This window comes from Drosophila bipectinata, chromosome 3R, assembly GCF_030179905.1.
Source record: "Drosophila bipectinata strain 14024-0381.07 chromosome 3R, DbipHiC1v2, whole genome shotgun sequence".
Taxonomy (NCBI): Eukaryota; Metazoa; Arthropoda; class Insecta; order Diptera; family Drosophilidae; genus Drosophila; species Drosophila bipectinata.
The window spans coordinates 895985-923883 of record NC_091739.1 but is presented as its reverse complement, the minus strand read 5'-3'; the positions used below and the strand labels follow the sequence as shown (position 1 = coordinate 923883).

The 27899-nt window shown below is 34.7% G+C and overlaps 1 protein-coding gene and 1 long non-coding RNA gene across 5 annotated transcripts; one reads left to right on the top strand and one right to left on the bottom strand.

Moving 5' to 3' along the window:
- Positions 1-2752: 2752 nt before the first annotated feature.
- Positions 2753-22066, top strand: LOC108129673 (uncharacterized). 2 transcript variants are annotated; one of them, XR_001773574.3, is made up of 3 exons: positions 2753-2924; positions 21827-21909; positions 21971-22066. It is a non-coding gene; the product is annotated as an uncharacterized lncRNA (long non-coding RNA). The 2 variants fall into 2 exon arrangements; XR_011443120.1 differs by lacking the exon at positions 2753-2924 and adding an exon at positions 21551-21761.
- On the bottom strand, positions 3035-26728 carry FASN3 (Fatty acid synthase 3). 3 transcript variants are annotated; one of them, XM_043211791.2, is made up of 10 exons: positions 26448-26726; positions 19962-20479; positions 18077-19894; positions 11098-11521; positions 9739-11013; positions 7363-7975; positions 5468-5742; positions 5059-5408; positions 3907-5002; positions 3035-3850 (listed from the first exon to the last, which is right to left on the bottom strand). In XM_043211791.2, exons 1-10 carry the CDS (start codon positions 26583-26585, stop codon positions 3176-3178), a joined length of 7182 nt encoding a protein of 2393 aa, XP_043067726.1. In that variant the 5' UTR covers positions 26586-26726; the 3' UTR covers positions 3035-3175. The 3 variants fall into 3 exon arrangements, with proteins under 3 accessions (XP_043067726.1, XP_070137194.1, XP_070137195.1); XM_070281093.1 differs by lacking the exons at positions 9739-11013; positions 11098-11521; positions 18077-19894; positions 19962-20479; positions 26448-26726 and adding an exon at positions 8046-8112; XM_070281094.1 differs by lacking the exons at positions 3035-3850; positions 3907-5002; positions 5059-5408; ... (1 more) ...; positions 7363-7975; positions 9739-11013 and having other exon boundaries at positions 11280-11342; positions 11402-11521; positions 26448-26728.
- Between the last annotated feature and the right edge of the window lie 1171 nt (positions 26729-27899).

The window sequence follows — 27899 nt, the reverse complement described above, 5'->3', positions numbered from 1 at the left end:
AGTAAAAATTAGTATTCAAGAAAAAATATTTTTTTCAGATGAATTGTAGTTTAATTATTTTATGATTGTTTATAATTAATGTACGTTTTCTTACTAATGGTTTAAATGCCTAGAATTATAAAAAAAAAAAAAAACAAAAAACCCTATTTTTGGAAGTTGATAAATTGCCTCGCAATTTAAAGTTAAATGCCTCGCTTTCATTGTTTTTTTCTGCTTACGCAAACACTCAAATGTGTGTTAACTATTAACTTTAACACATTTTAACATGTTTGTTTAAGCATAAAGGAACAAAGAGATATATAGGATATATATCGCAAAAATCGGACGTATTGGCCGATCATTATGAGAGTATCATAATATAACCAATTTATTACAATACAAAATCTTAAAAAAAAGACTCAAGCTTCTATCTTCAAAAATACAAAAGTTGGTATTTCAACAAAATTCTATTTCCGATTGTGCAATTATATGGCAGAAATTTGGTAGGTCGAATTAACTGACCAAAAATATAATCTGTACTAAGTTTCACCTTTCTATTTTAAAAAACACGAAAGTTTCGTCATTTCCGACTGTTCAGTTATATGGCAGCTATAGGATATAGTCGACCAATCCTTATGAAATTTGGCATGTCGTATTATTTTTTCCAAAAATAACTCTGAAGTAAAATCTTGAACTCTCTAATTCTGAAAACACCAAAGTTATACTATTTCCGATCATGTAGTATGTAGTAGGCCGATGCCGGTCGTTCTGACTTATATACTGCGTGCAAAGGAAGGAAGGGTGTGTGAAAAGTTTCAAGTCGATAGCTTTAAAACTGAGAGACTAGACAAACAGGCGGACATGCTCATACCAACTCAGGATATGAGTATACTATACTATACTCGTAAAGACACACAACCATGAGGGACTACCTGCGTTCCCAACATAAAATTGATCAGCACGATGAGGTGCCTGCAGAATCTAGTTCTAGCGTTGCGGCCCAAGTTCTAATTGCTGAAAGATTTAAAAATATAACGGAATATGGCTCCGAAGGCGAAAAAATCAAGAAAATAAACGATGCCATAATTTATATCATTATAAAAGATGTCCAACCATTTTCCATCGTAGAAAACCCAGGCTTCATACATTTGATGAGCACGGCAGCACCGCGCTACAAAATACCGTCGCGGTATGTATTAAACAAAGCGGGTTGACGACAAATTTTTGGGAAATGATGGAAAAGTGGCAGAGATGTATAAATGGGAAACCGCTAACTTTAACTGTGGATGTGTGGAGCGACCAGATGTCAATGCAGAGTTACTTGGGCATTACTGCTCATTTTCAGCTAGAGCTTGAAATGAAGTCGTTGACCATCGTAGTTTTGGAGCTATGCGAGCGTCACACATCAGTGTACCTCACTGAAATGCTGGACAGTTGCTGCAAAGATTGGCCTATTGAAAAGGAATCAGTTACAGCCGTTGTCACCGACAATGGAGCGAGTGTCGTCGAAGCCGTTGACTTAGCTTTTGTGCGAAAAAAAAGCACATACCATGCTTCCATGCACATATCCTAAATTTAGTTGCAAGATCTTTTATGCAAAGAGAGTCAATAGGTGTATGCAGTGCAAAGTTAAAGGGAATCGATACATTTTTTAAGCAGAGTTGCATTGCCAGCGACAACTTAAGAAAGTAACCAACAAGGTTTTATTCCAAGATTTTGCCACTAGATGGAATAGCACATTTTATATGATTGAACGTTTTTTGGAGCTTAAAAATTTCGTAAACGATATTTTATTAAGTAAGCGCAATGATCGTGAGATGCTAAATGGAAATGAATTGCAGTTACTTAATAATATCGCAGAACCAAAATAATGCCAATCTTTCAATGTTAATTAATGTTTCTGACATTACGCCCGAGGCCAAAGATATAAAGGACTCCTTTAAGAAAAGGACTTTAAAAAACTGCATTTTAAAGTCCATCAGGCATGCTCAAACTCTATAATAAAATTTAAGTCTATGGTGAAACCGATGCCATTAAAACAACTTGGAGGGTAGCCTAGATGGAAAGCTTGCGGTCCTCATCCTTGGGGTCCTGGGTTCGATTTCATTAGTGGGCGGGCGGCTTAATTCATTTTTAAAAAGATTTAATTTTATGAGTATTTTTATATTTACTTTTATTTTTCTTATTATTTTTTCTTACTTTTATTTTTGGAAATATTTTTTTTTTACTTTATATATTTACTTTATTATTGTTATTTTTAATTGCTTTATGTTACAATTGTTGTAAAAATAACTAATAAGTAAGTATAAGTAAAAATATTTACACAAGAAAAAAAAAGTTCAAAGTCCTCAAAAAAGTTCAAAAGTTCAAATCACGAGGATTTGAACACAGATTGTACATAGAGTAACTACTCTAGGCATTGCGCTACCACCCTGTCTCGATCTGCAGCGATTAAAAATACTATTTGTTCTACTACCTACCACATCGGCGCATTGAAAATAGAAACGAGGAATTGAAATTTGGAAGCCAAAACATTTTTACGCCGTCTTGCGAGCAGTGACACATACATACAAAGCCACACATTTTTTTTACGCAGATCGCAGATGAATTTTCAACTCAGCATTAGGCATGGTAAAATTTGACCAATCTAGTAGATATCTTAAAAAATCATATATGGATCTTGATATCTTGAAATTAAGAATATAAAAAGTTTATAAACACTATACCATAAACCACTGTACCAAATTGGAGCCGAAGCGGAAGCTTTGGAGAGCAAAGGAAAATTGCAGAAATAGAGATAAGACATTTATTGCACACGAAAGAAAAAAACAAAAGAAGAGGAAAAAGCAGAGATAGCCTATACTTGGAATTGAAATTAAACGATATTCGAATTGAATTAAAGCGGTTTAAGTTAAATCTGAAGTTTCTCAAAATTCGATTCTCAAGTAAGTAAAAAAGATGATCGCACATGAAAAGATGACCGTTCGCTTAAGAGGAAGTGAGAAAATGACAGATTAGGCTTAAAACGAAATTGTTTAGATTTGTTGACACAAAATAAATGAAAGATTCACTTTATTTTCAAGTTTAATTTGAAAACATTTTACAAAATATTATATCAATTTTAATGATTTAACTTATAAACAAATCATACAGTTTTTAATTGTAATTATATGAATTATAGTTCAAGAGTATACATTTACACTACAGAAACTGGTTTATCATTTCTAATATATTCTTCAAAATTTTTATCATCTAGGAGAGAAGGGTCAAAATCATTTATAACTTGACCTAAAATTGGATTATCTAACATGGTCGTATGATTTCCTTCAATTACTTTTAGAGTCACTTTACCAGACGTTAATTGGGAAACACAATAGTCTTCTTCAACATCTTGTAGTGAAACTTCCGCTGGACGGACTAGAGTAATGGGTGCTTTAAGGCTTCCGAAGCTTTCCACATCTAAAGTTGAAGTCATTTTTATTCTATTAAACATAGCTTTTACCATTGTTGCGGAGTACTCCTTGGAGTATACATTTTGTTTTTCAACATATTCCATGAATAAAGCCATTTTTTCACCAACGTTGTCAATTTTTTGAAAAATCTGAGCTGCTGATTCTTTTGTTTCATCAGGAAATATTTGGTTCACAATACTAGAAAAAAGCAAATTATAAAGATCGTTTTCTGAAAAATGTTCTCCTAAGTGCAAATTTGTTAGTCGTTTTAGAAAGTAAGGGGCTCCATCAAGCAACATTATATGACCGCGGAATCCAGCAGTTTCAAGTAACTGCGCAATTTTTAGAGCCACAAGCGTTCCATAAGAATACCCAATTATGTAAAATGGTTCGGTTGGCTTCAAAATGGGTTTGATGTGCTAAAAAAAAAATACATTTTAATAGAATGTGTATTTTTAAAAGTTATTGTACCTACTTCAATACTCATTTCGGATATTTCGTTTACGGTTAGTAAATTTGAAAATTGGTGTAGCTGTAAGACGATGGCACGACTGTGTAGGGCAGATCCTAATTGATACCATGCCCGTCCAGCTGTACCTTCTAATCCAGGTATAATAATATTGGGAGGAAGACTTTCTTTTGAAAGCGTTGCACGGGTAGCTAAAGGAACCACAATTTTATCACAGTGCACTTCATCCCCCAAGTTTCGAATAAGTAAATCCATCCCTAAAAGCTTACTATCAGATGCAAAAATCATAGGAAGCCCATCATTATTTTCCTTTTTCTTTGCATCTACAAACTCTTGAAGCTTTTGGAAAGTGAGCAACCGTAAGTCTTGTGGAGTCAAAATCAATTCGAAATCTCGTTCCAAGGTTTGTTTGATTTCAACCGCCATTAATGAGTCCATACCCATTTCAGATAATGTGGTTCCTAAAGAGACGGATTTTAAATCTCTAATGCCCATTATATTCATAACAGCATCAATAATATTTTCATTTCCTGAACGTCCTGATCTTTTCTCGGCGACAACCATGCTTGAAACTATTGGTTCTTCAGCACTCAATAAACGGTCAAGTTCTTGAAGGCATGATGAAATTCTTTGCTGAAGCGTACCTCCTATCTCCATATCTATTTTATCATCAGCCATATCAGCCACTAATCCCACTTCTCCAACAGCACCCCATTGAATTCCTTTAGCTGGTAATCCATCCTTGTGGCGGCATTCGATGATACGCTCCATAATAGAATTAGCCATTCCATAGTTTGTTTGGCCTGCATTTCCCCGACCACATGAAACGCTTGAAAATATTGTGAAATACTCCAACTCTGGGCATAAAACTCGGGATAGCTCATCGAGATATTTGGTTGCTGTAGCTTTAGGTAAAAAGCATTCCACAAATTGTTTCACATTTTGGTTAGCAAAAAGTCCATCTCGTAATGTAACTGCGAGATTAAAGATTCCACCCACTGGACCCAAAGATTCAGCTCTGTAAATAAGTTGCCGACATCCCTCTTTTGTAGTTATATCATCGGTACTAACGATAATTTCGCATCCATACGTTTTCCAAAGCCTAAAAATACCTAAAAATTAATTTTTTATTTACTAAAATATATTATAAATAGTTACGCAATTCTATATGATTGGTAATCCTTCGTTATTCCTCGACTGGAACTAAGAACAATTTTACGTGCCCCACGGATGGCCATCCAATCAGCCAATTCCATGCCAAAACCACCAAGGCCTCCTGGTATGATATAGGACAAGCTCTTTTTAAAGTAAATTTGACTTATAGCGCAAACAGGAAGCGTTGCAAGATCTTCCGGATCGTCACGAACTTGTATTACAACTTTTCCTATGTGTTTACCACCGATGAGATGTCTAAAAGCCTGTTCAATTTCATGAGCCGGAAATACCGTAACCGGTAATGGTACGATAATGCCCTGAGAAATATCAGAATCTATCATACTTTTTAAATGCTGAAAAAATTATTAATTTTGGATTATTTTTTGTTGTTTTGATTTTTATGTTTTTTTACCCAAATTTCCTCATCTGAAGCAGTTAAAAGATTATCAGCAAGTACTGCATGAAAAGCTATTTCTTTTAAAAAGCAGCTCATTCCAAGCTTGCTGTCATTAGCCATGTCAAATTTTCCAATTTCTAAAAAGTGGCCGGACTTTCCTAGACAACGTACTGACGCAAGAAGCTTATCTTCTGATAATGAATTCAACACATAATCAACACCTTTTCCGTTAGTCTCACGATGAATCATTAATTCAAACGATGTGTCTCGAGAGTTTCCAATATTAGCCTCTGCAATGGACAAAATTACAAAGAGGATTAAAAAGAAGACAAGAAAACTAACTTCGGGCGGAGCCGAAGTTGATATACCCCTCCAGTTAAGATCGGATATATATCGCAAATATTGAATATAGTTGACCGATCCTTATAAAATTGAGTAGCTCGGATTAGTTGGCCAAAAATATAACCTGTAGGAAGTCTCAACCTTCTATCTCCACCTTCAAAAACATAAAATTTGGCCATTTCCGATCGTTCAGATCGTATAAGATATAGTCGTCCACTTGTGGTACGTCGGATCACTCTAACATTAAACTTCAAACCACTCTAATTCTAACCAAAGATCATGACCCAAAACGGTAAATTTTTTTCGTCGAGCTTGTTGGTGAGGGGCGTCATAGTACATAGTACATAGTACATAGTACATAGTACATAGTACATAGTACATAGTACATAGTACATAGTACATAGTACATAGTACATAGTACATAGTACATAGTACATAGTACATAGTACATAGTACATAGTACATAGTACATAGTACATTGTACATAGTACATAGTACATAGTACATAGTACATAGTACATGGTGTCATAGTACAAGGATAAAATAATGGAATTAAGGAGTAAAGATAGTAGACGATATATCTGATCTCTTTTCTCTTGGGTCAATGTCAAAGATGTTAGGGTCTAAATCAGGGACTGTAACGGTTATAATTAAAAAAGCAATAAAATTACAAAATAAAAGTAATTTCTTAATTTTTACGAAAAAAATTGATTTTTAATAATTAAAACTAATATTAATAATAAAAAATTAGTAATAATTATTAAGTATCCATTTTTATATAAAAATTACGCAATAACTTTTATTTTCAATTTTTATTATATAAATTGGAAAATAAAAATTATTCGATAACTTTTATTTTAAAAATTGAAAATAAAGATTGAATCTATATATGTTTTGATCCGTAGAAGCCAGATCCAATATATATGTATATATATGATCTACACATCAATACCTTTCAGATGGTATATAATAAGTATTTATATATATATATGTATATATGTTAATAATTTAATGAACTACTCTTTCTCAGCCGCCGCAACAATAGTTGGGCTATTTATGAATACTGCCAATACTGCACAGGCACATAAGCGGATAAACATATATACATATATATATATATATATATACATACTATATCTCGAGCCTGATCTGAACCTGTTCCAATCCGCACACCAGCCAAACACTCTACCACTAGGCTATCCCTAACTCGTTGTCGCGCGAAAAATTTCCTAAACTTAGCCTGTCGCACTTTGGTACCCTCACGTTCCATAGGAACACTTTTTTTTCTATGAGAAGTCCTATCTTTATTCTTTATAAACACCAGAATTATGACATTTCCGATCAATAAGTTATATAGCAGCTATATGATATAGTCGAGCGTCGCAGACGTTCCGGTTTTCATGCATTCTGCGGGCAAGGAAAGAACGGTGTGCAAAGTTTGAATCATTAGTTTAAAAAAACAGAGAGACTTGTTCGCGTAGAAACAGACATACAGACACTCAGGAAGTGATCCTGCTTATGGTAATAGTATATATGTACTTTATAGGGTTTAATAATACAAATTTTACCTTTAAGTTTCGGAAAGGTATCCAATAAAAATTTTTTTTTTTTTTGTGTGCTGCAGGTTGTAAAAACTTCCAAGTTATAAGCTAATGCTACTCGAATAGCGGCTAGTCCAATGCCACCAGATCCAGCATGTATGAGTATCGTTTTTGCTTTCCTTATGTTACCAATCATAAAGAAAGCATAATAGACAGTTACATAAACTACTGGTACGGTGGCTGCTTCTTTTAATGACCAATGATCAGGAATATCCCACATTAGTTTTGAAGGCTTTTCGACATATGAAGCTACTCCGCCTTTAACAACCATACTCATTATACGACGTCCGGTTAACATATTAATACCAGAGTACTCAAATCCTAAAACACAGTTTTGATCTATTCGGCTAGATCCATATAACTCAACCGCTAAGCGACCCGTAGCAAGCATAACATCTCTAAAATTTAATGAAGAATATGCAATTTTAATAATGCAGTTTTGTGGATTAAGTGGACCCTCTAGCCATTGTAAAGTGGAGAGGTCTCCACGTTGTAAAACATTTCCATAGATGTGGTCCAACCTAGGGATGAGTTTATCACACTTGGGCAACAGTAGATGTCGATAGCTGCCCCAAAGTCCCTGTTAAAGACAAAAACATAAGACTTAATTCACCATCATACGATAATTATAATATTATATGTTTTTATACACAACAAGAAGAAATAACAGCTTTAGTCGCGTTTCTCGGCTATGTGGTACTAGATTATTTTTTTTGCCACTTCAAACTTAAGGATGTAGTCTCATGTGTGAGGTTTAAAAAATCGATTTTTTTTTCACGCATTTCGATAGTATTGTTTATTAAGAATGTACTGTTAAAGTTTCAAATAAAAATATCAAATAATGACAGAGATACAGCCCATAATCGAGAGCGCGCCTACACCGAAAAGTATGAGTTTCTCGGTAGCGTCTATACTTTAAACGCGTTTTTCTCGGAACGACATTTTTGTGTGCGGCGCAGGTGATTCACAAAATTCTATGGTACCGATCTAGCTGAAATTATGATATGTTGTTCTTAAAAGTAACACCTCTGTTCCGTACTAGAATCATTTATTTTTAATGATTAGTTTTTTTTTTATCATTAATTTAAGATAAATTTTTAAAATTAAAAAAATTTTTTTTTTTGTTAGTTCGCCATTTTGTTGTTTATTGATGAAAATATTTCATTCTAGTACGGGACAGAGCCATATGCTTACAAAACAATAATCTATTCTAATTTTTTGTTTCGGATGACTCTAGCAGTCGAAATCACCTGCGCCAGAGACCTACCTTTTTTTTTTATATGCATAATTTAGCATGCTATAAAGTGTATTAAACTACACAAGAATAAATTAAACAAAATATTTTCAAATAGTTTATGATGCCTATAAAAACATATCTGAAAATTGGAACGATCGCATTATTTTTTATTACAAAAAAAAATTTTTGAAATAACCTCTAAAAAGTAGGCCGGAACATGAGACTACATCCTTAAAAAACTTTTACGAAGTGAATTTTACTTTTAATTTAACAAATTCACTGTGAATTCAACAAAGTTTTGTACCTTTTTTGTTTGCGTCAAAACTTTTCGTAATAAAAAAATTTATTTTTTAAATAACAAAAAGTTAAATCAAGAAAAAAACAAAGCTAATTTCGGGCAGAGCCGAAATTGATGTACCCTTGCAGCTAAAATGGGATGTATGTTGCAAATATAAGCGTCCCAAGCTTCTATTTTCAAAGTTGGTATTTTCAAAAATACCAAAATGCCGTTTAGTTATATGGCAGTTATAAGATATAGTCTGCCGATCATTATGAAATTTGGTAGGTCGGTTGGAAGTTCCAACTTTCTATCTTCAAAAACACGATCATTTCCAATCGTTCAGTTATATGGCAGCTATAGGATATAATCGGCCGATCCCGGCCGTTCCGACTTATAAAATGCGTGACTAGTTCGCGCAGAAACCAACAGACAGACAGATGAACAGACGGACATGCTTATACATACATATGTATAAACTCAGGGGTCAGGAGATGTCTATGCAAGGGTATAAAAAGTAAACACCGGAGCGTGCCTGATACAAAAACTTTTAAACGCGATTTTTTTTGAAGATTCAAACTATTTTAATACAACTTTCTGCATTGATGCTACAGAATGTAGCAGCCATTTTGGAATAATTCATATATGTTGCTATAAATAATCTTTAAATGTATACGTTTCTTATAGTCTCAGACCGACAGACCGAACTCTTACTACTAGAGCCATCTACTGACAAACAGCAAAAAGTTGGTTTTACAATAAAACCTTGTGGTCTACGAATACTTGGGAGTAATAAAAACATACATGTTATTCATTTCTTATATCTTACATTGTGAAAAACATTGAACGCCATTCCTAATGAAAGCTGTGTCGAATATAAAGGGTGTAACAAATCAAATGCAGGAGCATTAATGTCATCAATTAAAAAACAACGAATTAAATTTCCATCAGGTTCTTTTCGTAAACAGTTTACAAAGCCTAATATTCCGCTAAATATTTCATTAAACGAATATACTATTACTGGCGTTTTTGTGGTTAGCGCAGCTTGTATATGTGAAATCCATTCAAAATCTTTATCACTTTCAGATACTTCTACAACTATTGGCTGAATTTGTAATTTGTTTGGCACTTTTTGAAGTAAAAAAAATGTTTCATCATTTGTATCAATTGGTATAATAGAAATTGTTCGGAACTCATCTAATATTTCTGTTGTTTTCATATTTAAAACAGTTTCTCTTACAAGTAAGTAGCCATTATCAACTAATGCTTTTTTTGAAGATTCAATAACATCTCTGTTATTATCTCCTTCAAATCCACTGCATATAACAAAGAGACAATTTGATTGAGTACAAAGTCTTCCGTTTTCAATATGCACACCTGGAATTTCTTCTAAACTTTGTGAAGTCAACAACATGTATTCCCCAGTAATGACTGGTAAATCTTCAATAGATTCTAAAAACATATTTATTACAGGTTTTTTTCCATTTGTATCCACTTCGACAATCTTCATTTTCAATGTAGGATTATTCTCAAGTGCAAGTTGGACGCAAACCCTTGTGGCATTTTCAATAGAAAGGGCTGATGAACAATATGGTGTAAATAAATATTTTTCAAGAACGGGAATCCCAGGAGGCCTTCGCCTTTGAACAGGACTGGCATGCAGTCCAATAAGTTCGATTCCTCCCGCTATTATACGGTCATACTTATGATCAACATATACATCAAAGATCCGGTTATCTGGATCCATCTTAGTCATTAAATCAAAATGATGCACTCCGTTTATTCTAAGCTGTCTGATTTTTGTTGGCAGTAAAAGGGTTCGCGAATCGGTTCCAAGTATTTGTATTTGAAGCATGGCATCCATGAAGGTGACCCAATTGTAATGCCATTCAACTTGTCCAAAAAGTCCATCCGAACGAGCACTAAAAACTTCTTTAAACGCTCCGTTGTAATGATAGCCGCGCAATCTAAGTTCTTTATAAAAGTCTTTTTTTGAAATCATTGGAAAATTTGATTCTTTTTGAAAGTGAAAAACTTCAGGTATTGTGGGGTTATTTATCTCTCGAATATTTCCTGTGACAACTAAGCTTCCAGCTTCTGTTATCTAGAATAAAACAAATTTAGTATTTTTGTTAAGCTGAAACAACCTAATAGTTGCAATTTAAATAACTTCATGCACTATACTTACTTCAAAACGACCGGTACCGTAGTGAATCATCACGTTTAATTCTACCTCTCCACTAGCTGGCATATTTGTAGCTCTTAGAAAGCACACATCTTCAAATTCAACCGGAACATCCATGTAACTAGGGCCATGATACATTAATGAAAATGTTTCCCAAACGTATTGAAGGTAACACGTAGCTGGCACCAATATTTTTCCATCTATAACATGGCCACTCATAAATTCTTCATTATCACTAGCTAAATTAACTGTAAAAACACGTTCTCCACTAGACTTAGTTTTCATATTTTCGTATTTCGTCACAAACCAATCTTCACTGTGATCCCAGCGAATAAGGGAGCTAATTTTTGGTGTGTTTCGAGACACCGGGAAATCAATAGCATTGTACAATTTTGCAGCTGGTACCAAGACTCCATTTTGATAGATTCTAGAAAGAAAAATATTGACAAAGCTTAACAGGTTTTTATTTTTTCACTTATTTATGAAATGACTTCAAATTCGATTGTAATTTTTATTTTTTTTTTATTGCGACTTATTTTAAGAAAATGTTTTTTATATATATATTTTGTGAAAATATGAAAAACATTTTGTTGTTTACTTTTAATAACTTTCCAAAAAATAGGTATTTTTAAATATTCTTGATCTGGATCACCTGAGCTGATATAAGCATTTCCGTCAGCCTGTATGGGCATCTGTCTGTCTGTTTCTATGCGAACTAGTCTCTCAGTTTCTCTCACACACTCTTCTTTCTTTTTACACGCTTCTTTCTATAAGTCGCAATAACTGGGTAGGTTTGGAACAGTTGCGAATTTCTATGGATCATATTTTTTCTAAGTTTTGGAACTTTGAACGATTTTAACGACTTTTAAAGTGACATAGTTGGAATTGTTTATTAGGTTGAGTATAGTACAAAACCGTGTTTGAAATAATTGTAATTTCCCCAAAATCTTAATTTATTTGGAAAAAACCTTTTTTCGAGCCTTGTTTGCGCTTAAAAATTCCTAAACGCGTCGTTTTAAGCAAATTTTAAAATTTCCGATTTAAAATTTCCGTTTTTCAATAGTTTAATGTTCTAGATTTTAAAAGAAAATAAGTTCTTCTATTCTTTAGACTCTAAAACAAAAAGTGTAACTTTTACACAAAAAACTGACATTTTTGAATTTTTGTCGTATTTTTCGGAGTCTTACGCCATTTTTTTAGTAAAACTTACAAGAAATGGTATCATATTTAACAGTGTGTAAAAGAAAGGAATAAGCGCAATGGAAGGGCACACTCTAACTCCGGAGCGCTAGGTCGGATAAATAGTTCAAAACTAATACTACAAATTCAATCAGCAAATCGACAGCTCGTATGAGAAGAGGGGCGCTTGCGTCGTGATTGGCAAAACAGCAGATAACAAGCTTTAAAGCCACGTCTTAAGGAAGCAACTACATAGATCACTTGACCAGGCTCTTCACCAACAGGAAGAAAATGCACAGCTGAGGTACATCCAGAATCTTTTGCCAACAAGCAGAAAGTGTCCCCAGGGGAGGGCCCATCCAAATCTTAGCGCCCCAATTGAAACGACCACGCCATAATAATAATCTCCTCGGGGTGCTGGGCTTGAAGACAGAGCTGAAGCCAAATCCTGAATTCATTCCTCCTGCCACTAATTCAGCCAGAAGCGCTCTGCCAACTACACCCTCATTCCGGCCAATCGAAATCGATAAAGCCATAAGAGGTCTACAACCAAAAATGGCTCCCGGTGGTGACCTTCTGACGCCAAAGATGTTGATGGAACTGCCAAAATCCACTATAGAGGTCGTCTGTAAACTATTTAATGGGATCTTGGCTATGTCCCAAAAAAGTGGATGAAATCCATTACCATAATGATACCGAAGCATGGAAAATACTATTTATTTCCCACATCGTCTAAATTGATTGACAAATGCTTGCTACCAATTGGCTTCCGAAGAAACCTAACAAGGAAAGCTAATAGTGTAGCGCTATTTTTCTCGACTTATTTTAAGCTTTCGACCTAGTTTGGCTTAATGGACTTATGCTCAAAATTAGAACGAATTCGCCAACATACACCCACAATTAACTTGAGTCGTACTTTTACAGTATGATATTCTCAGTGAGAGGCAACGAGGTTACTTCGGGCGAGTACAATATCAAAGCTGGAGTGCCACAAAGCGCTTTCTTCGCCCTTGTCTGTATAATCTGAACACTGCGGATATTCCTAGACACGAACATCAACATTCGCCTACGATACCGCTATTCTTAGGCGCTCTATATGCCCAACCCAAACAATTAACCAACTCGCTAATCATCTTAGAGTAGTGGGAAGGTGTCCGTCCGACTGGCGCATTAAAAAAAGCGAACAAAATTATAAACATGTAGTAGTAACTCTTAATAGAAAAACATTCCCTCCTATTTCACTAAACGGTATGCCGATCCCTCAAGCCAATTTAGTAGCCTTGAGTAAACACATCGAATGCAAGAAGAGGCAACTTAAACTAAAAGCTAGCAGCATCCACTGGATCATAAACTCACGATCGCTACTCTCTTCAGTTCAGTCCTAAAGGGGAGCGCGAGCAGCATACAACACAATCAAAAATCTTGAGAACTATCTCTGGAGCACCTTGTTCGCAAGGAAACATCCACCGGGATCTGGGCATCCTCGTAGTGAAATACAAAGTCCAGAATCAAAAAGTGCCCTACAATGAAAAAGTGTCCTCGCACCTAAATTTCCCCGCTCGGGGATTGACTCGGGTTTCCAGCGGATCCCGCCTGCGACGCAACGACCTCCCTAACCCAGCAATCGATTTTTAGTGCCGTCTAACTCTGTATCAGTCAATATGACTTTTAGTTAAGTTAGTTAGTAAAATTAGTTAAGTAAAATTTAAGATTGGATTAGGAACCTCTTGTAAGTCTCGCAAAGAAATAATTCAAGTAAAAAAACAAGGTTTAAAAAAAATTTTAAATATCTATTTAAATTTTTTAAGATCAATTTTTCTTTAACAATTTTATTTTTCCTTAAGTTTGCTTTATTTAAAATTAAATGCAATTTATTGTGAATCAATGCAATATAGGTAAATAAAACTGGACAAAAACTATTCTTACTCGCAACGTGTATGTACATATTTTATTTAGTAAATTTTTTTTAGTAAAATGAGAATAGTAAATTATTCTCATTCGGCAGGTGCAAAAAAACTAAATAAAAAACTTTCATGTCCAGTCGGCCTACTATATCCTATTGCTCCCATATAACTGAACGATCGGAAATGACCCAACTTTCGTGTTTTTGAAGATAGAAGGCCGGAACTTGGTACAAATTATATTTTTGGTCAGTTAATCCTACAAAATTTCATAACGATCGGCCGACTATATCTTATAGCTGATAGGCAACAAATAGGTTTTCCTATCAATAACAGGTTGATAGGAAAACCTTTTTTTTAGAGTTAAAGAGTTGTAATTTTCTATCCCCCAAGGAAGTATGACTTCGTCCGATTTAAGATTTCCTACTCTGTTTTGAATAAAATGAATCAAGTTCTTTACTACTTAAGCGAATTTCTTAACATTTTCACTTAGAGGTCCTAACTAGGATGTCAATCTGCGATGTAATCTTCATCTCCCATCATAAAGTAGCAAGTAGGACTCTGAATAATAATCTTACCAGCATTAACCAATCGTACGAAAATGATGGGTGTAGTTTTTCTACATACCCTCATCAATGGTGTAGAGAGCTGGTTAAACAAATACCCAGCATTTACTAGCCTACTTAAATTTCTATATTCCTAATAGAACGACTACAATGGCTAAGGAATAGAGAACTAAAGTTTCTAGTCCTCTGTTCCTTAGCCATTGTAGTTTGACATATGTATGCACACCACGACTCACTTAGGGTCTTCTGTTTGAACGGTCTCTACTCTATCATATCCCTTTTCTGTCCCTAAAATTTAAAATCAAGTATTTTAATAATCTATTTTAAGTATAAACAAAAGTATTTATGTATTTTTAAGGGAAGGGTAAGGTATTAAATTTTTTTTTTTTTAATTTTTTTTTTATTTTTTAAATTGAATGCATAATATTTGAAGAATATTGTGTCAAAATTTCAAGTCAATTAAAGCAAAATTGACGAAGTTATTAGTTATTGATGAAGTTGCTTGTAAACGTTTTACACTGGATTTGTTTTGTGTTTAAAACTTTAAAGCGTTTTTCCCACAACTCACGTTTTCAAAGTCGGTGCCCCTCATAACTTCAAAACTACTGCACCGATCCTTTTGAAATTTTAAATACAATTTCTGTACATATTTTACGAGGTAACGCTGTCGAGTTTTTTTTTTTTTGTTCATAATTTTGATTTTGCAATGACAAATTAACCGATTTTTTCCCAAAATATTGAGTTTTTCACTTCAAAGTCTTCGAAAAAATTAAAAAATTGCAATTTTCAAAAAACCTTTACAGCGTTACCTGGAGCGAACTATTATCTAACGAATGAATTTTCATTTTTTGATTACAAATGATCCAGCACCGAGTTATGACCGCACCAGCACCGCAATTCAACTTTTTTTGGTGACACGTCCGGACAATTGCTACCATTGCCATATTTTTAAATATTTTTTTGTAAAAATTTGATAAAACATTCTTCTAATGTCATACTTTAATATACCGTTGGTTGAATAAATAAATTTTAACTGTGTCGTCAGGAAAAAAATCACAAAAACATGGCTTTTTTCGCATGATTTGACCTTACCCTCCCCTTAATGACCAATATACCTAGTTTCTTAGTAATGTTTTAAGTATAAAAAAAATTACTATATCCCATTCGTTTCAATTGTAACTGCGTTAAATAAAATCAAGAAAGGAAAGGCAGCTTTGGGCAGAACCGATATACCCTTGCAGTTAGGCTTGTATATATATCGCAATTATATAGATCGGTGAGTTGTTGGGTTCTTACAGGAGTTTAGGTAAACCTTGTATACTAAACCAACCTGGTATAATATGAATTTCGAAAAAATTATTTTGGTTCAACACCGGTCGAGTCAGGGTGGTAGCCTAATGCATAGAGTAGTGGCTTTCTGTAAAATTTTCCAAGGTTCGAATCCTACTTTAGGACTTCGATGTTTTTCTTTTTTTATTATTAATTATCTTTAATGGTAAAATGGAAGAAAAACCGGTAAAATTAAAGAAAATTATGACCGGTAAATAAAATTCCAAGAGAATTTTAATTTTGTTACCCGCAATTTTGTTAACGATACGTCAGTCACTATTTTCCCCATTCCGCTAATTTTTCGAAATAAAACTAGTTTTACGACAATAGAAACTAGAAATAATAATAAAATAAATATAAAAAGTAAAAAACAATTATATATTATAAAAATATTCAAAAAACTAAAATTCACTTTTTAAAAATTGAAACAACCTCACTCATATAATCGAACCCTGAACCCCAAGGGTAAGGAGCGTGCGCCATCCATCTAGGCTACTTGATATAGTGATACTTCAAGTTGGTATTGAAATAAAAGCGAGAATCCATAGCAGAATCAGAGCTGAAGAGTGAAGATAGTAGAAGATATTTCTGATCTCTGCTCTCACACTGGTTCGATGTGAACGTTTCAAACTTTCATCACTCCAAAGATGTTAAGTTCTAAAAATAGAATTCTCTCTTTCGTTCTCTCATCTGTGAGCCAAATGTTTTCATTTTTACAGCGGGTTTTACGACGCAGCCTGTCAATACGCCGTAGAACCCGCACTTAAAGAGATTTTTACAGCGGATTCCACTACAAACTGATTTTAAAATTTTGCATATTTATTGATTGGATTGTAAATTTTGGAAAACACTTAAAGACAATTAAAAAATAATATATATAGATTTAAAATAAACAAAAAGTGAATGACTCAAACCTGATTTGAACTTGTTTCACTCTGCACATCAGCCAAGCACTCTACCACTCGGCTATCCCCCATTCGTTATCGAGAGAGAAATTTCTTTAGCTTAACTTGTCGCGCTGTGGAACCCCCTCTTTCCCGCTCGTTCCTGGAAACTTGACTATAGCCTTCCTTTCTTGTTTAACTTACAAAGGTTTTTTTTAAATTTTTTAACGGAAGCTTTCAGTATTAGAGAGACTTTACTATAGGATAGGACAGACAAACCGATGGAAAAATTGTTTTCCGGGATGATTGGGGTGTTAGAGGAAACAATTGACGCGTGTTAAAAATTAGGATGTTGTTTCAAAAAAAAATGTTGAAGGCTGAAGACTTTAAAGCAGTGGTCGGCACGGCCCTATCCCGAGGGCATAGGAAATTTCTCTGCCCGAGCTCTGCCACACACACAAGTCTTCTTTTCACCAAAATTTAGTGAATCAACCAAACGAATTTTGACAAACTTATGGATTAAAATGAACTAATGAAACTAATACCTTTCATGGTGTATGTCACCTAACCGGATCGAACGCCTATCCTTCGGCTATTTGTAGTGTCTCCTCGTAAACGCGAGGCATACGGTTTGTCACTTCGTGGACTGCCGCGCTCAGTGGTAGTTACCATATAAATTGTAACTACAAAATCGAAATTTGTGAAGTTGAATTTCTATAGATTCTTTTTTTGAACAACTAATCTGTTCTACTAAGGTATTCAGATGCTTTTATATCAGAGGTCGGCACGGCCCTATCTCGGGGGCATAGGAAATTTCTCTGCCCGAGCTCTGCCACACACACAGTATAAATGCGTGAAACGTCATGCTCACAGCCTACTTTCTGCTATTCGTTACTAACATTAATGCGGTAAAATCATATCAATGTATTGGGGTGCCGACCACTGTTTTATATAAATATAACAGAACGATTGGAAATGACTTTAGAATTATGATTGGAGGATAAAAGGTTGAGACTTCTTTAAAATTAATATTATAATACGAGTACGAGTTTGAGCGTATAGGAATTAAATATCAAATTAGTTTACAATAAAAAGTTAATTATAATTATTTACTGGCACATACTTGCCCAACGCTGACATGAAAAACAAAGCATTGTTTTTATTTCCCCGATTGGTAAGTGGAATGTGCACTCCATTTGACATTGATCTCTTCAAAATAGCTCCTAATAGTCCATGAGGCGCCACTTCAATGGTCATTGCGTTTTGTGGTAGCAAAGAAAATGTTTCCTCAAAAAGCACGCTGTTTAGTAAGTTGTTAGTATGATATTCTGCCGAGCACATTTTTCCCATAGATTTCTCCCATTCTAATTTTGGTACACTCGTACTTAGCCACTTTGAAGTCCTTTTCTTTGGTTTTGGAATAATTTCTCTCATATATTGCAGTAACGGAGGACCCATTTTGGCTATATACCTTGAATGATAGGCAATATTTGAACATGGAACTTCTTTTGCGAATATACCCTTCGCTTTAAGATCAGCCACAAATTTGCTTACATCCTCAATCGGCCCAGATATTGTACAAGAATCCGCACTGTTGTGACAAGCCACTTCGATAGATTCAGGCAGCATATGTAAAATAGTCTTGTAACCAATACCCACGGCGGCCATGGATCCTTTTATTTTATCCACATCGACACTTACTCTACCGCGATAGTAAGCAGCCAAAATCATTTGTTCAGGAGTTAACCCTCCGTCAGCATAGGCGCACCCTAATTCTCCAACGGAATGTCCAATAATAAAATCTGGTTCCAATTGCAGAGACCGTAGAACATCTGTTAATCCAATTTGTACTGCCGCAATTCCCACAAATGAATGCAAAATGTTCTGATATATTTCTGGGTCATCGGAAGTTAATATGTGTTTAAGATTTATATTCTTTGATAATAATGTTTTATGACATATTTCTATTGATTCCCGAAATCGTGGTATAATCATAAGCGATTTTCCCATTTGGGTCCACTGGGAACCCATTCCACTATAAACCCACACGATAGGTCTTTGAAGGCCAGTGTAATGTTGAACATCTCTTACTAATGCTTTGGCGGGCTCCTTGCCTTGTTTTACAAACACAGAAAATCCTCTAAAAACCATTCCAGATACATCTTCCTCTTGAATATTTTGAAGTAGTCCTATAAATTCAGCATCTAGTGGTCTTTTTTCTATGTCGCTAAAAATCTCGTGCACTGAATCCTCTGTCCTACCGGCCCATGTAAGAAGTCGAGGTATATCATCCTCAGGAATCCCAAAATTTGTTTTTGATTTGTTAAAACCTTTGAGAAGTGCATGTGCATTTGCACCTCCAAATCCAAAGGAATTGATACCGATGTATGGCTTTGGAAGAGGCGTTATATTTTCAACAACAATTAATCTTCCCTCTGCTAGAGGTGCAATAATTGGTTTGACTTCTGTAAAGTTTATATTCGGTGCAATCAAGCCAGTTTCAAAGGCAAAGCAAGCCTTAACAAGCGAACATATTCCTGATGCAGCTTCGGAATGACCAACGTTTGATTTTACAGAGCCAATTAATAAGGGCTCATGCCTTTGACTACATATAACATTATCAATTGCTTTGCATTCTTCTGGATCACCAACTACGGTTCCTGTACTGTGAGCCTCTAAATAGCCCAAATCAGAAGGGGTAAGATCGATTTCTTTATAAAAATTCTTTAGCAACTTTTCTTGGACAACCCCAGATGGATACGTAATTCCTTCTGGCTTATATCCATCACAATTCGTTTTTGAATATACAACACTTGCATATACCCGCTTTGCATCTCGTTTTCGTTGCAAAAATAGACAATTTATAGTTTCAGATCTGGTATAGCCACTAGCATTTTTGTCAAATGGACGACAAAAACCATCTGGAGCAAGAACGCCGAGTCTATGATATCAATAAATTTTTAATTTTATAAGAAATAAAATAAAACTAAACAAAAAATAAATCTTACCGAGCAAATTGGAGGGTTACAAATGGATGAAGAAGTAAGTTGGATCCCCCTATTATTGCAGCATCTATTTCCCCATTTCGAATTGCACTGAACGCATTATCCAGAGCGTACATTGAACTTGAACATGCTGTATCTAGTAAAAAAGAAGGTCCTTCAAGTCCTAAGCAGTAAGATATTCTATTAGCCATCATAGCCCGACTGCAGCCAGTTATTCCAAATCCTCCAGATGAAACTTTTTCATAAAACCATGTTTTTTCTGATTCAGATATACAGGATCCAATGTACACTCCAGTTTTTGATCCTCGAAGACTCTTTGGGTTTATTCCGGAATCTATTACTGCTTCGTATGCAGTCTCAATTAAAATTCTAGTTTGGGGATCCATTGTATGGGCTTGTTTAAAATGAACTCCAAAAAAAGTTGCATCGAACTTTTCAAGCTCACTAATTTTTCCAGACCGTTTTGGTATTTCCGGGTTAAAATGACGCCATCTGCGCTCATCATCGTCAACCATATCTATCTTAAAAGGGCAAAATATTAATAATTAATATAATCAATAAAAATGTTTAGAAAAATCGCTTTTTTAGTCTTTTTTTTATTATTGTTATGATAACAAATTTGTTAATACATCAAAGGGGTCTTTAAATGGTTCGCATTTCGCATTTGATATTTTTTCTACTCCTGTCTTTATATGTACCCTCTTAGAGGGTATTATAATTTTAATCAATAGTGTGGAACTCGGTCAACGAGACAACTCCGACTCAATAAAGTGTATATATTCTCGCTCAGGATCACCTCCTGAGTTGATATGAGCATGTCCCCCTGTCCGTCTGTCTGTTTATACGCGAACTAGTCTCTCAGTTTTGAAACTATCGGACTGAATCACTCATACACGCACCTTTTTTCCATTCATAGATGGGACACCAGGGCCCAAAACGGTCAACTTTTTTCGTCGAGCTTGTTGGTGAGGGGGGAACGCACATGCATACGATTCTACTCTTTACATGTATCCGTAAACAAAACCCTTCAGTACCAAAATTCCCTTCCCGGCTTTTTCTTGGCGACATGTCCGAAAAACAAAATCAAATTGCATGGGCTTCGTAACGAAGCCTTCGTTTACTCAAGACCGAAACGAAAGGGGAAACGAAACTTCTACCTGCTTTCGGTTTTCGACGATGATTCTCGAAGCTTCTACTTCATATTTTCGGAGCAGCGGCACGCGACAGAGAGACAATTAGAAAGATGTAAATGGGGGGAAGGGAAAGAAAAAAAATCTGTGTCGAAAACCAAATGATGGAAGCGACGTCAGAATACCCTTTTTAAAATATGTTGAAATTTTTATATATATTTAAAATGATATATTTAGTTAATTTTTCTTATCTAATTATATGGTATATTAAAATGTATAAATAATTTGCTTTAGGCAAAGCCAATATGTTATGTTTGATTTTTTTCCCTGTGCGATTCTAATTACAAGGCATTGCTTTGGTCGACTATACCCTGGCACGCGCCAGAATTTTCGGTTGCCAATTTTCGGTTTCGTTTTGCCTCTCCCCTTCTCTTTCCATTTGATGTTCAAGTTGCACATAAATCACAAGCGTTTGTTGAGTTAAAGTGACTATATTGAACGTCCTTTTGTACATATATTTATTAAACGGCATTTGTCGCTCGGAAAAGTGTTTCATATTTATGTATGTACATATGTAAATATATTTATTAAACGGCATTTGCCGCTCGGAAAAGTGTTTCATATTTATGTATGTACATATGTAAATATATTTATTAAACGGCATTTGCCACTTGTACGTATTATGTTATTATTTATTTATTTATTTATTTAAATATATTACAAAATATTTTTGTTAAGGAGCTGATCGTCCAATATAACATAAACGAAGTTAGTGGGGAAAAAATTGAAGGCGTTTTCAAATTTTTATAGAGTTTTGATCGGTATGTATTTTAATTACAAATAACGTAAGCAATATCTAATTTCTATTAATTTTATTTACAGATAGTATATCTAACTTGGCTCCGGGAAACTCGACGGAGAAAGTTTTGGGAAACTTGCCAAAAAAAAAGATGTAAAATATATAATTTGTAAAAATGACTAATTTATTTATTTATTACTTTTTTATTGAAAGGAAAGGTGGGGGTGGAAATCCTTACAGTTCCTCGCTGATTCTTCAGTGAATTCGCCTACGAATCCCGGCTAATTCCTCTCAATTTTACCTGTAAATTCCCAAGTGGTATTTAGTTCGAAATTCACGTCGAATTGCTGATAGAATCCTGCAGAACTCCCTGAGAATTCCCCGGGGAGTCTGAATTCCCCGATGCGAGGAACTCTTCTATGGAAATTCCTTGATGGTTTGTATGAAATATACCCCGAGGATTCCCTGGGTGGCAATTCCGTCTCCCTAAGGTTTCCTTGAGAAATTCTTGAGGAATGGTACTGAAGGGAAATGTGAGCCTTTGTATGTATGTGTGACTGCTCGCACGACGGCCTAAAAATGTTTTGTCTTCAAAATTTCCATTTCAATTTCTTGTTTCTGTTTTCAATGCGCCGATGTGGTAGTTGGTAAAACAAATAGTATTTTTAATCGCCGCAGATCGAGACAGGATGGTAGCGTGATACATATAGTAGTTACTCTATGTATAATTTTTCCGTGTTCAAATCCTCGTAAGGCATTGAACTTGTTCTTTCTTTTATAATAAATTTTTTTTTATTTTTCTTTAATTGTATTATTTTTCTTTAATTTTACAATTGTACAATTTTTTAATTTTTCATTATCTCCGGCTAATAAAATTTCAAGGGAGTCCGTCCGGCATTTTGTTATTCGAAACGTCCGTCACTTATTTTTACATAAATTGTAATAGAATGCAATTACAAATTATAATCATAAAGTAATTATGAAAAGTGAAAAAAATAATAAAAAAGTAAAAGTAAATATAAAAATAATCCGAAAACTAAAGCTTTCTAAAATTAAAAAAAACCGCCCACTAATGAAATCGAACCCAGGACCTCAAGAATAAGGAGCGCGCACTTTCCATCTAGACTACCCTTCAAGTTGATTTACCGATACTTAAAATTGGTTTTAAAGTAAGCGCTAGAATTCATACCAAAAACAGAGCTGAAGAGTAAGAATAGAAGAAGATATTTCTGATCTCTTTGCTCTCACATTGGTTCAATTTGAACGTTTCAAACTTTCATCGTTCCAACGATGTTACGACCTAAAAATAGAATTCTCTCTTTCCCTCATGAAATGTTTTCATTTTTACAGCGTGTTCCACGACGGAAAAAATTAAAACATAGAATATTTTCTTTGTATGAGATGTCCCATCTATGTAACTTTTAAATGCATTGTCGGATCGGGCTGATTGAGGACAATTGACGCGTTTTCGAATTTAGAATGTTGTTGAAGAAAAATATTTTGTCTGGAGACTCCAATGTCTCCTTCAGCCCAAATTCAGTGAATCCGATAGCCCTCGGGCAAATCGACACAAATTATCTTATTAAAGCAGTGGTCGGCAGGGCCCTATCCCGTGGGTATAGGAAATTTCTCTGCCCGAGCTCTGCCACACGCAAACAGTATAAATGTGTGAAACGTCATGCTCACAGCCTATGTTTTTATGTTGAGTCAGTGAGCTTTTTCATAAACAATAATATCTTGTAGAGCCCAGATAAATAAATGACGCCAAACAAGACTTTTGCCTTTCACATTCATAATTAATCTGAATTTTTCGTCGCTTTTGCGAATCGCTTCCTGAATTTATAATCGACTCTCCATTTATTTTTTCTTTTTAGCGTCAAGTTTAAAGGAACAATTTGATCGTGTGTGTTGTATCACTAACCATACAGCAGTTAGGGTAGCAAGCCTGAAAAGCAAGAAAAAATCATGGTGCTCTGACTTCGAAACGAAATCGCACGCACACATGTGAATGGGTGACACGCATACATACAAAGATCAACCGAAGCGCAGGCCAACCTTCTTCATCGAGCTCCGTTCAGAGACTGGGAAACAGAAAGCATTTAATTATAGTATGAGCGTGAGATGAACAAACGATGAGCGTAAGAAAAAGAGTAAGAATTCGCTCTGGGGCCTGTCTAACGGTCGGAGCCGCAGCTCGGCCAGACAACAAATTACAACAACAACCACCACCCTCGCGATGGTTGTCGTCGCGTTGTGCGCAAACGCACCCTTAATAATTGTTTTTGCAAACTCGGGACCGCGGGATCGGGCCGCTACCTGCCTCGGAATTTGTGTAGCATTTTTTTTGTAAATCTTCACGGCTCACTGACCGCGCGACTCTATCGTCTACCCCGATTTGCTGGCGCCAAACATTACGAGTAACGGGGGGAGCCTTGAGAGCCCGAGGAGCCATGGGCTTGCCCATCTATGTACTAAAAAATAGTGCAGTCAAGAAAAGTTGCCAATAAGACAAAAAAAGTCAAAATTTTTGATTCGTGTTGCTTTGTTGTTGTGTTGAAGTGCGCAACACGAGCACACACGAACACGCGAAATACGATGGCGTGCAACACGAACATGCGTGTTGAGTCCTGTTCGCGATGTGATTTAAATTTTTCGGCTATATATAATTATGTGCTCATGGAATAGTGCCCGCCTACTAGTGTTTTAGAAGTATCCTTAACAAAAAGAATATCTTTACAAAAACGCAAAAAGCGAACTTTTCAAGTTCAAATTGAAAATTAATTACCTAGGCACCGTCGAAAGAAGAATAAAAAACCTTTCAGTTGACGCTGTTTCATTTTCAATCTGAAATTTGGTTAACGGACTGGATTTGACGAAAACTAATACAACATTAAAGGAAAGCTAACTTCGGGCGGATCCGAAGTTGATATACCCTTGCAGTTAAAACCGCAAAAATCGGATATAGTTGGCCGATCTATATGAGATTATCATAATATAACCAATTCATTACAAAACGAAATCTAAACAAGAAAGCAAAGCTAACTTCGGGCGGAGCCGAAATTGATATATCCTTGCAGCTAAAACCGGATATATATCGCAAACATCGGATATAGTTGGCCGATCTTTATGGTTACATCATAATAAAACATATTAATTACAATAAAAAATCTAAAAAAAAGTCCCAAGCTTCTAGCTTCAAAAATACGAAAGTTGATATTTCTACCAAATACCATTTCCGATCGTTCAGTTATATGTCAGCTATAAGATATAGTCAACCGATCGTTATGAAATTTGGTAGATCGGATTAACTGACCAAAAATAGAATGTGTACCAAGTGCCAGCTTTCTATCTTCAAAAACACGAAAGTTGGGTCATTTCCGATCGTTCAGTTATATGGCAGCTATAGGATATAGTCGGCCGATCCTTATGAAATTTGGCATGTCGTATTATTTTGCTCTCGTGTTAAATTTGAACTCTCTAACTCTAAAAACACCAAAGTTATACCATTTCCGATCAATCAGTTATATGGCAGCTATAGGATATAGTCGGCCGATCCCGGCCTTCTCCTTCACTGCGTTGCACACTTTTGGACAAAATTATAATACCCTGTGCAAGGGTATAAAAAGTCCCAAACTTCTATCTTCAACAACACCAATGTTGGTATTTCTACCAAAAAACAGGTTGGTAGGTTGGGTCAACTAAACAAAAATAAAATCTGTACAAAGTTCCACCTTTCTATCTTCGAAAACGCGAAAGTTGGGTCATTTCCGATTGATCAGTTATATGGCAGCTGCCATAGGCCATAGGATATAGTCGGCCGATCTTTATGAAATTTAACATGTTGTAGAATTTTGCTAAAATAGCATTCGTAAATTTGAACTCTCTAACTCTAAAAACACCTCAAAAAAAGTTATACAATTTCCGATATGGCAGCTATATGATATAGTCGGCCGATCCCGGTCGTTCCGATTTATATATTGCGCACAATAGAAAGAAGGGTGTGTGCAAAGTTTCAAGTCGATATCTTTAAAACTGAGAGACTAGTTCGCGTAGAAACAGACAGAAGGACATGATCATATCAACTCAGGAGGTAATCCTGATCAAGAATATATTTACTTTATAGAGTCGGAGATGTCTCCTTCACTGCGTTGCAAACTTTTGACCAAAATTATAATACGCTCTGCAAGGGTATAAAAATAAGTGAAAACTGAACATATAAAGTGAAATATAAATATAACTGTCACTAAATGCTCTTTTTTCTTTTTTTCTTTTCTAATCGCTCTTTTTTCCATAAAACTGCAAATAAAAATTATCTTTTCCTATATACAAATATGTATTTTCAATAGCAACCACATTTTTTGTACATATTAATGCAACTTTAATGCAAAAATTTAAGTTTTAAAAACTTTTTTAAATTATTACGTAATATTTTTTCGATATAGCATTCGATACCAATTCACAGTTTAAAAAATGTTTTGTATGCTTTATTTTCCGAATTTTTCGATACTTTTTCGTTTGAAGTTCTTTTTTATGACTACGTTTAAGTACTACGTTTCTAACCTTGTTATACAGCTTGAACTCGTATTCTGTTATGTTGCTACAATTTGGAAATTTTCCGGCCATTCCTGAAATCACTATATCATCCCCGTCTGTTTCCGGTCGAGAGCGGGAATATTTCTTATTTTTTTCCATCTCCATTTGAGGTTTTGGTTATTTTTTTCGCACTTTTTCAAGATTAAAAGACTTTTATACCGTTATATATGATCGCGGTGATAACATTAAATCAATTGAAGGCGTATTAACGAATTGCGAAGCAATTGGCAACTAACCGATAAATATTCTGGTGTGAGCTTTTATAAGCGGTTGAAACAAAACTGACTTTATTATCAATTCCAAAAAAAAATATATGTAAAGTACTTTGACCACAAACACTCAAAAGTAATTAAAATCGTGAATTGTGTAAATAGGCTTTTTTATGTAAATTGAAGAATCGGCTAATTTAGTCCATTGGTTTTTCAATGGGTTAACATTGAAATGTAAATGGACGAGAAATTGCAATAATGTAAGTATTTTGTATGCATAATTAATTTAAAAGGCTAAATTGTGCTTAAACAAACACAAAAATTGGCCACACTTTAATAACTCAAAATGCTTAATAACTAAATAACTTAATACCTTTAATTTTCTTACATTTTTGTGTTTTGTTTTTCATTTAGTTACCGCTGTGGATGACAATACACGAGGTGACGAACCGCATGACGAGGAATTAACAATTTTATAATGTTCTTCTTTATATATACTTTATATATACTGAAATATTTATAACATTAATTTCTTTCCCTATTCCATTTTTTCGGAACATTTATCTGGGCTAGTGAGGACATTGAAAAAAATTTTTTTTTCTTTAATAACATGCGTCGAGTGACACTTAACCATTCCGATCCTACAATTAGCTGAGTAGCTAAAAAGAAAATTTGATTTATTCTTTTTTTTATATTTATCTATTTGTCCACTTGAAAGTTGTTTTTTATTTTGTTATAAAAAAATTCGAAAAAGATTTGAGAATGTTTGTTGGAAAAATTTAAAAAAATTTTGTGGTACAACTTTCCTTATTAAAAAACTTATAGCTTTAGAAACAAAGAATCGATCTAGGGAATCAACAGATACATTCGAAACATTTTTACGCAGTCGCAAGTGCAGAAACAAAGAGCTTGACAGAATATTTGACCGTTTTGGGCCCTGATGTCCCATCTACATTTATACTGCATAAACTTTGGCTTAACTCACAACAAGTAAAGCTCGTCACCTACATACGTGGCCATCATCGCAGAAAAGTTGGGCCTCACCATTTACGATACCCTTTACTGGTCCTATTTACGATACCCTTACCCTTCATATTAACATTAAATACGATTCAAAAAAAATTCAAATATTCAATAATTTTTAATATTAATAGTGTGTTAATCTATTGTGTTAATCCCGAGACTCTTTTTATTATCGTTTTCGGATCAT

Excerpts from the sequence above, each read along its gene's own strand:
- FASN3 (XM_043211791.2), bottom strand. The coding sequence starts at position 26,585 with ATGGAGATGGAAAAAAATAAGAAATATTCCCGCTCTCGACCGGAAACA. Across the intron at positions 20,480-26,447 it reads AGTTCAAGCTGTATAACAAG|ATAGATATGGTTGACGATGA; the intron begins GTTAGAAACGTA and ends TGCCCTTTTAAG. Across the intron at positions 11,014-11,097 it reads ACGGTACCGGTCGTTTTGAA|ATAACAGAAGCTGGAAGCTT; the intron begins GTAAGTATAGTG and ends GTTTTATTCTAG.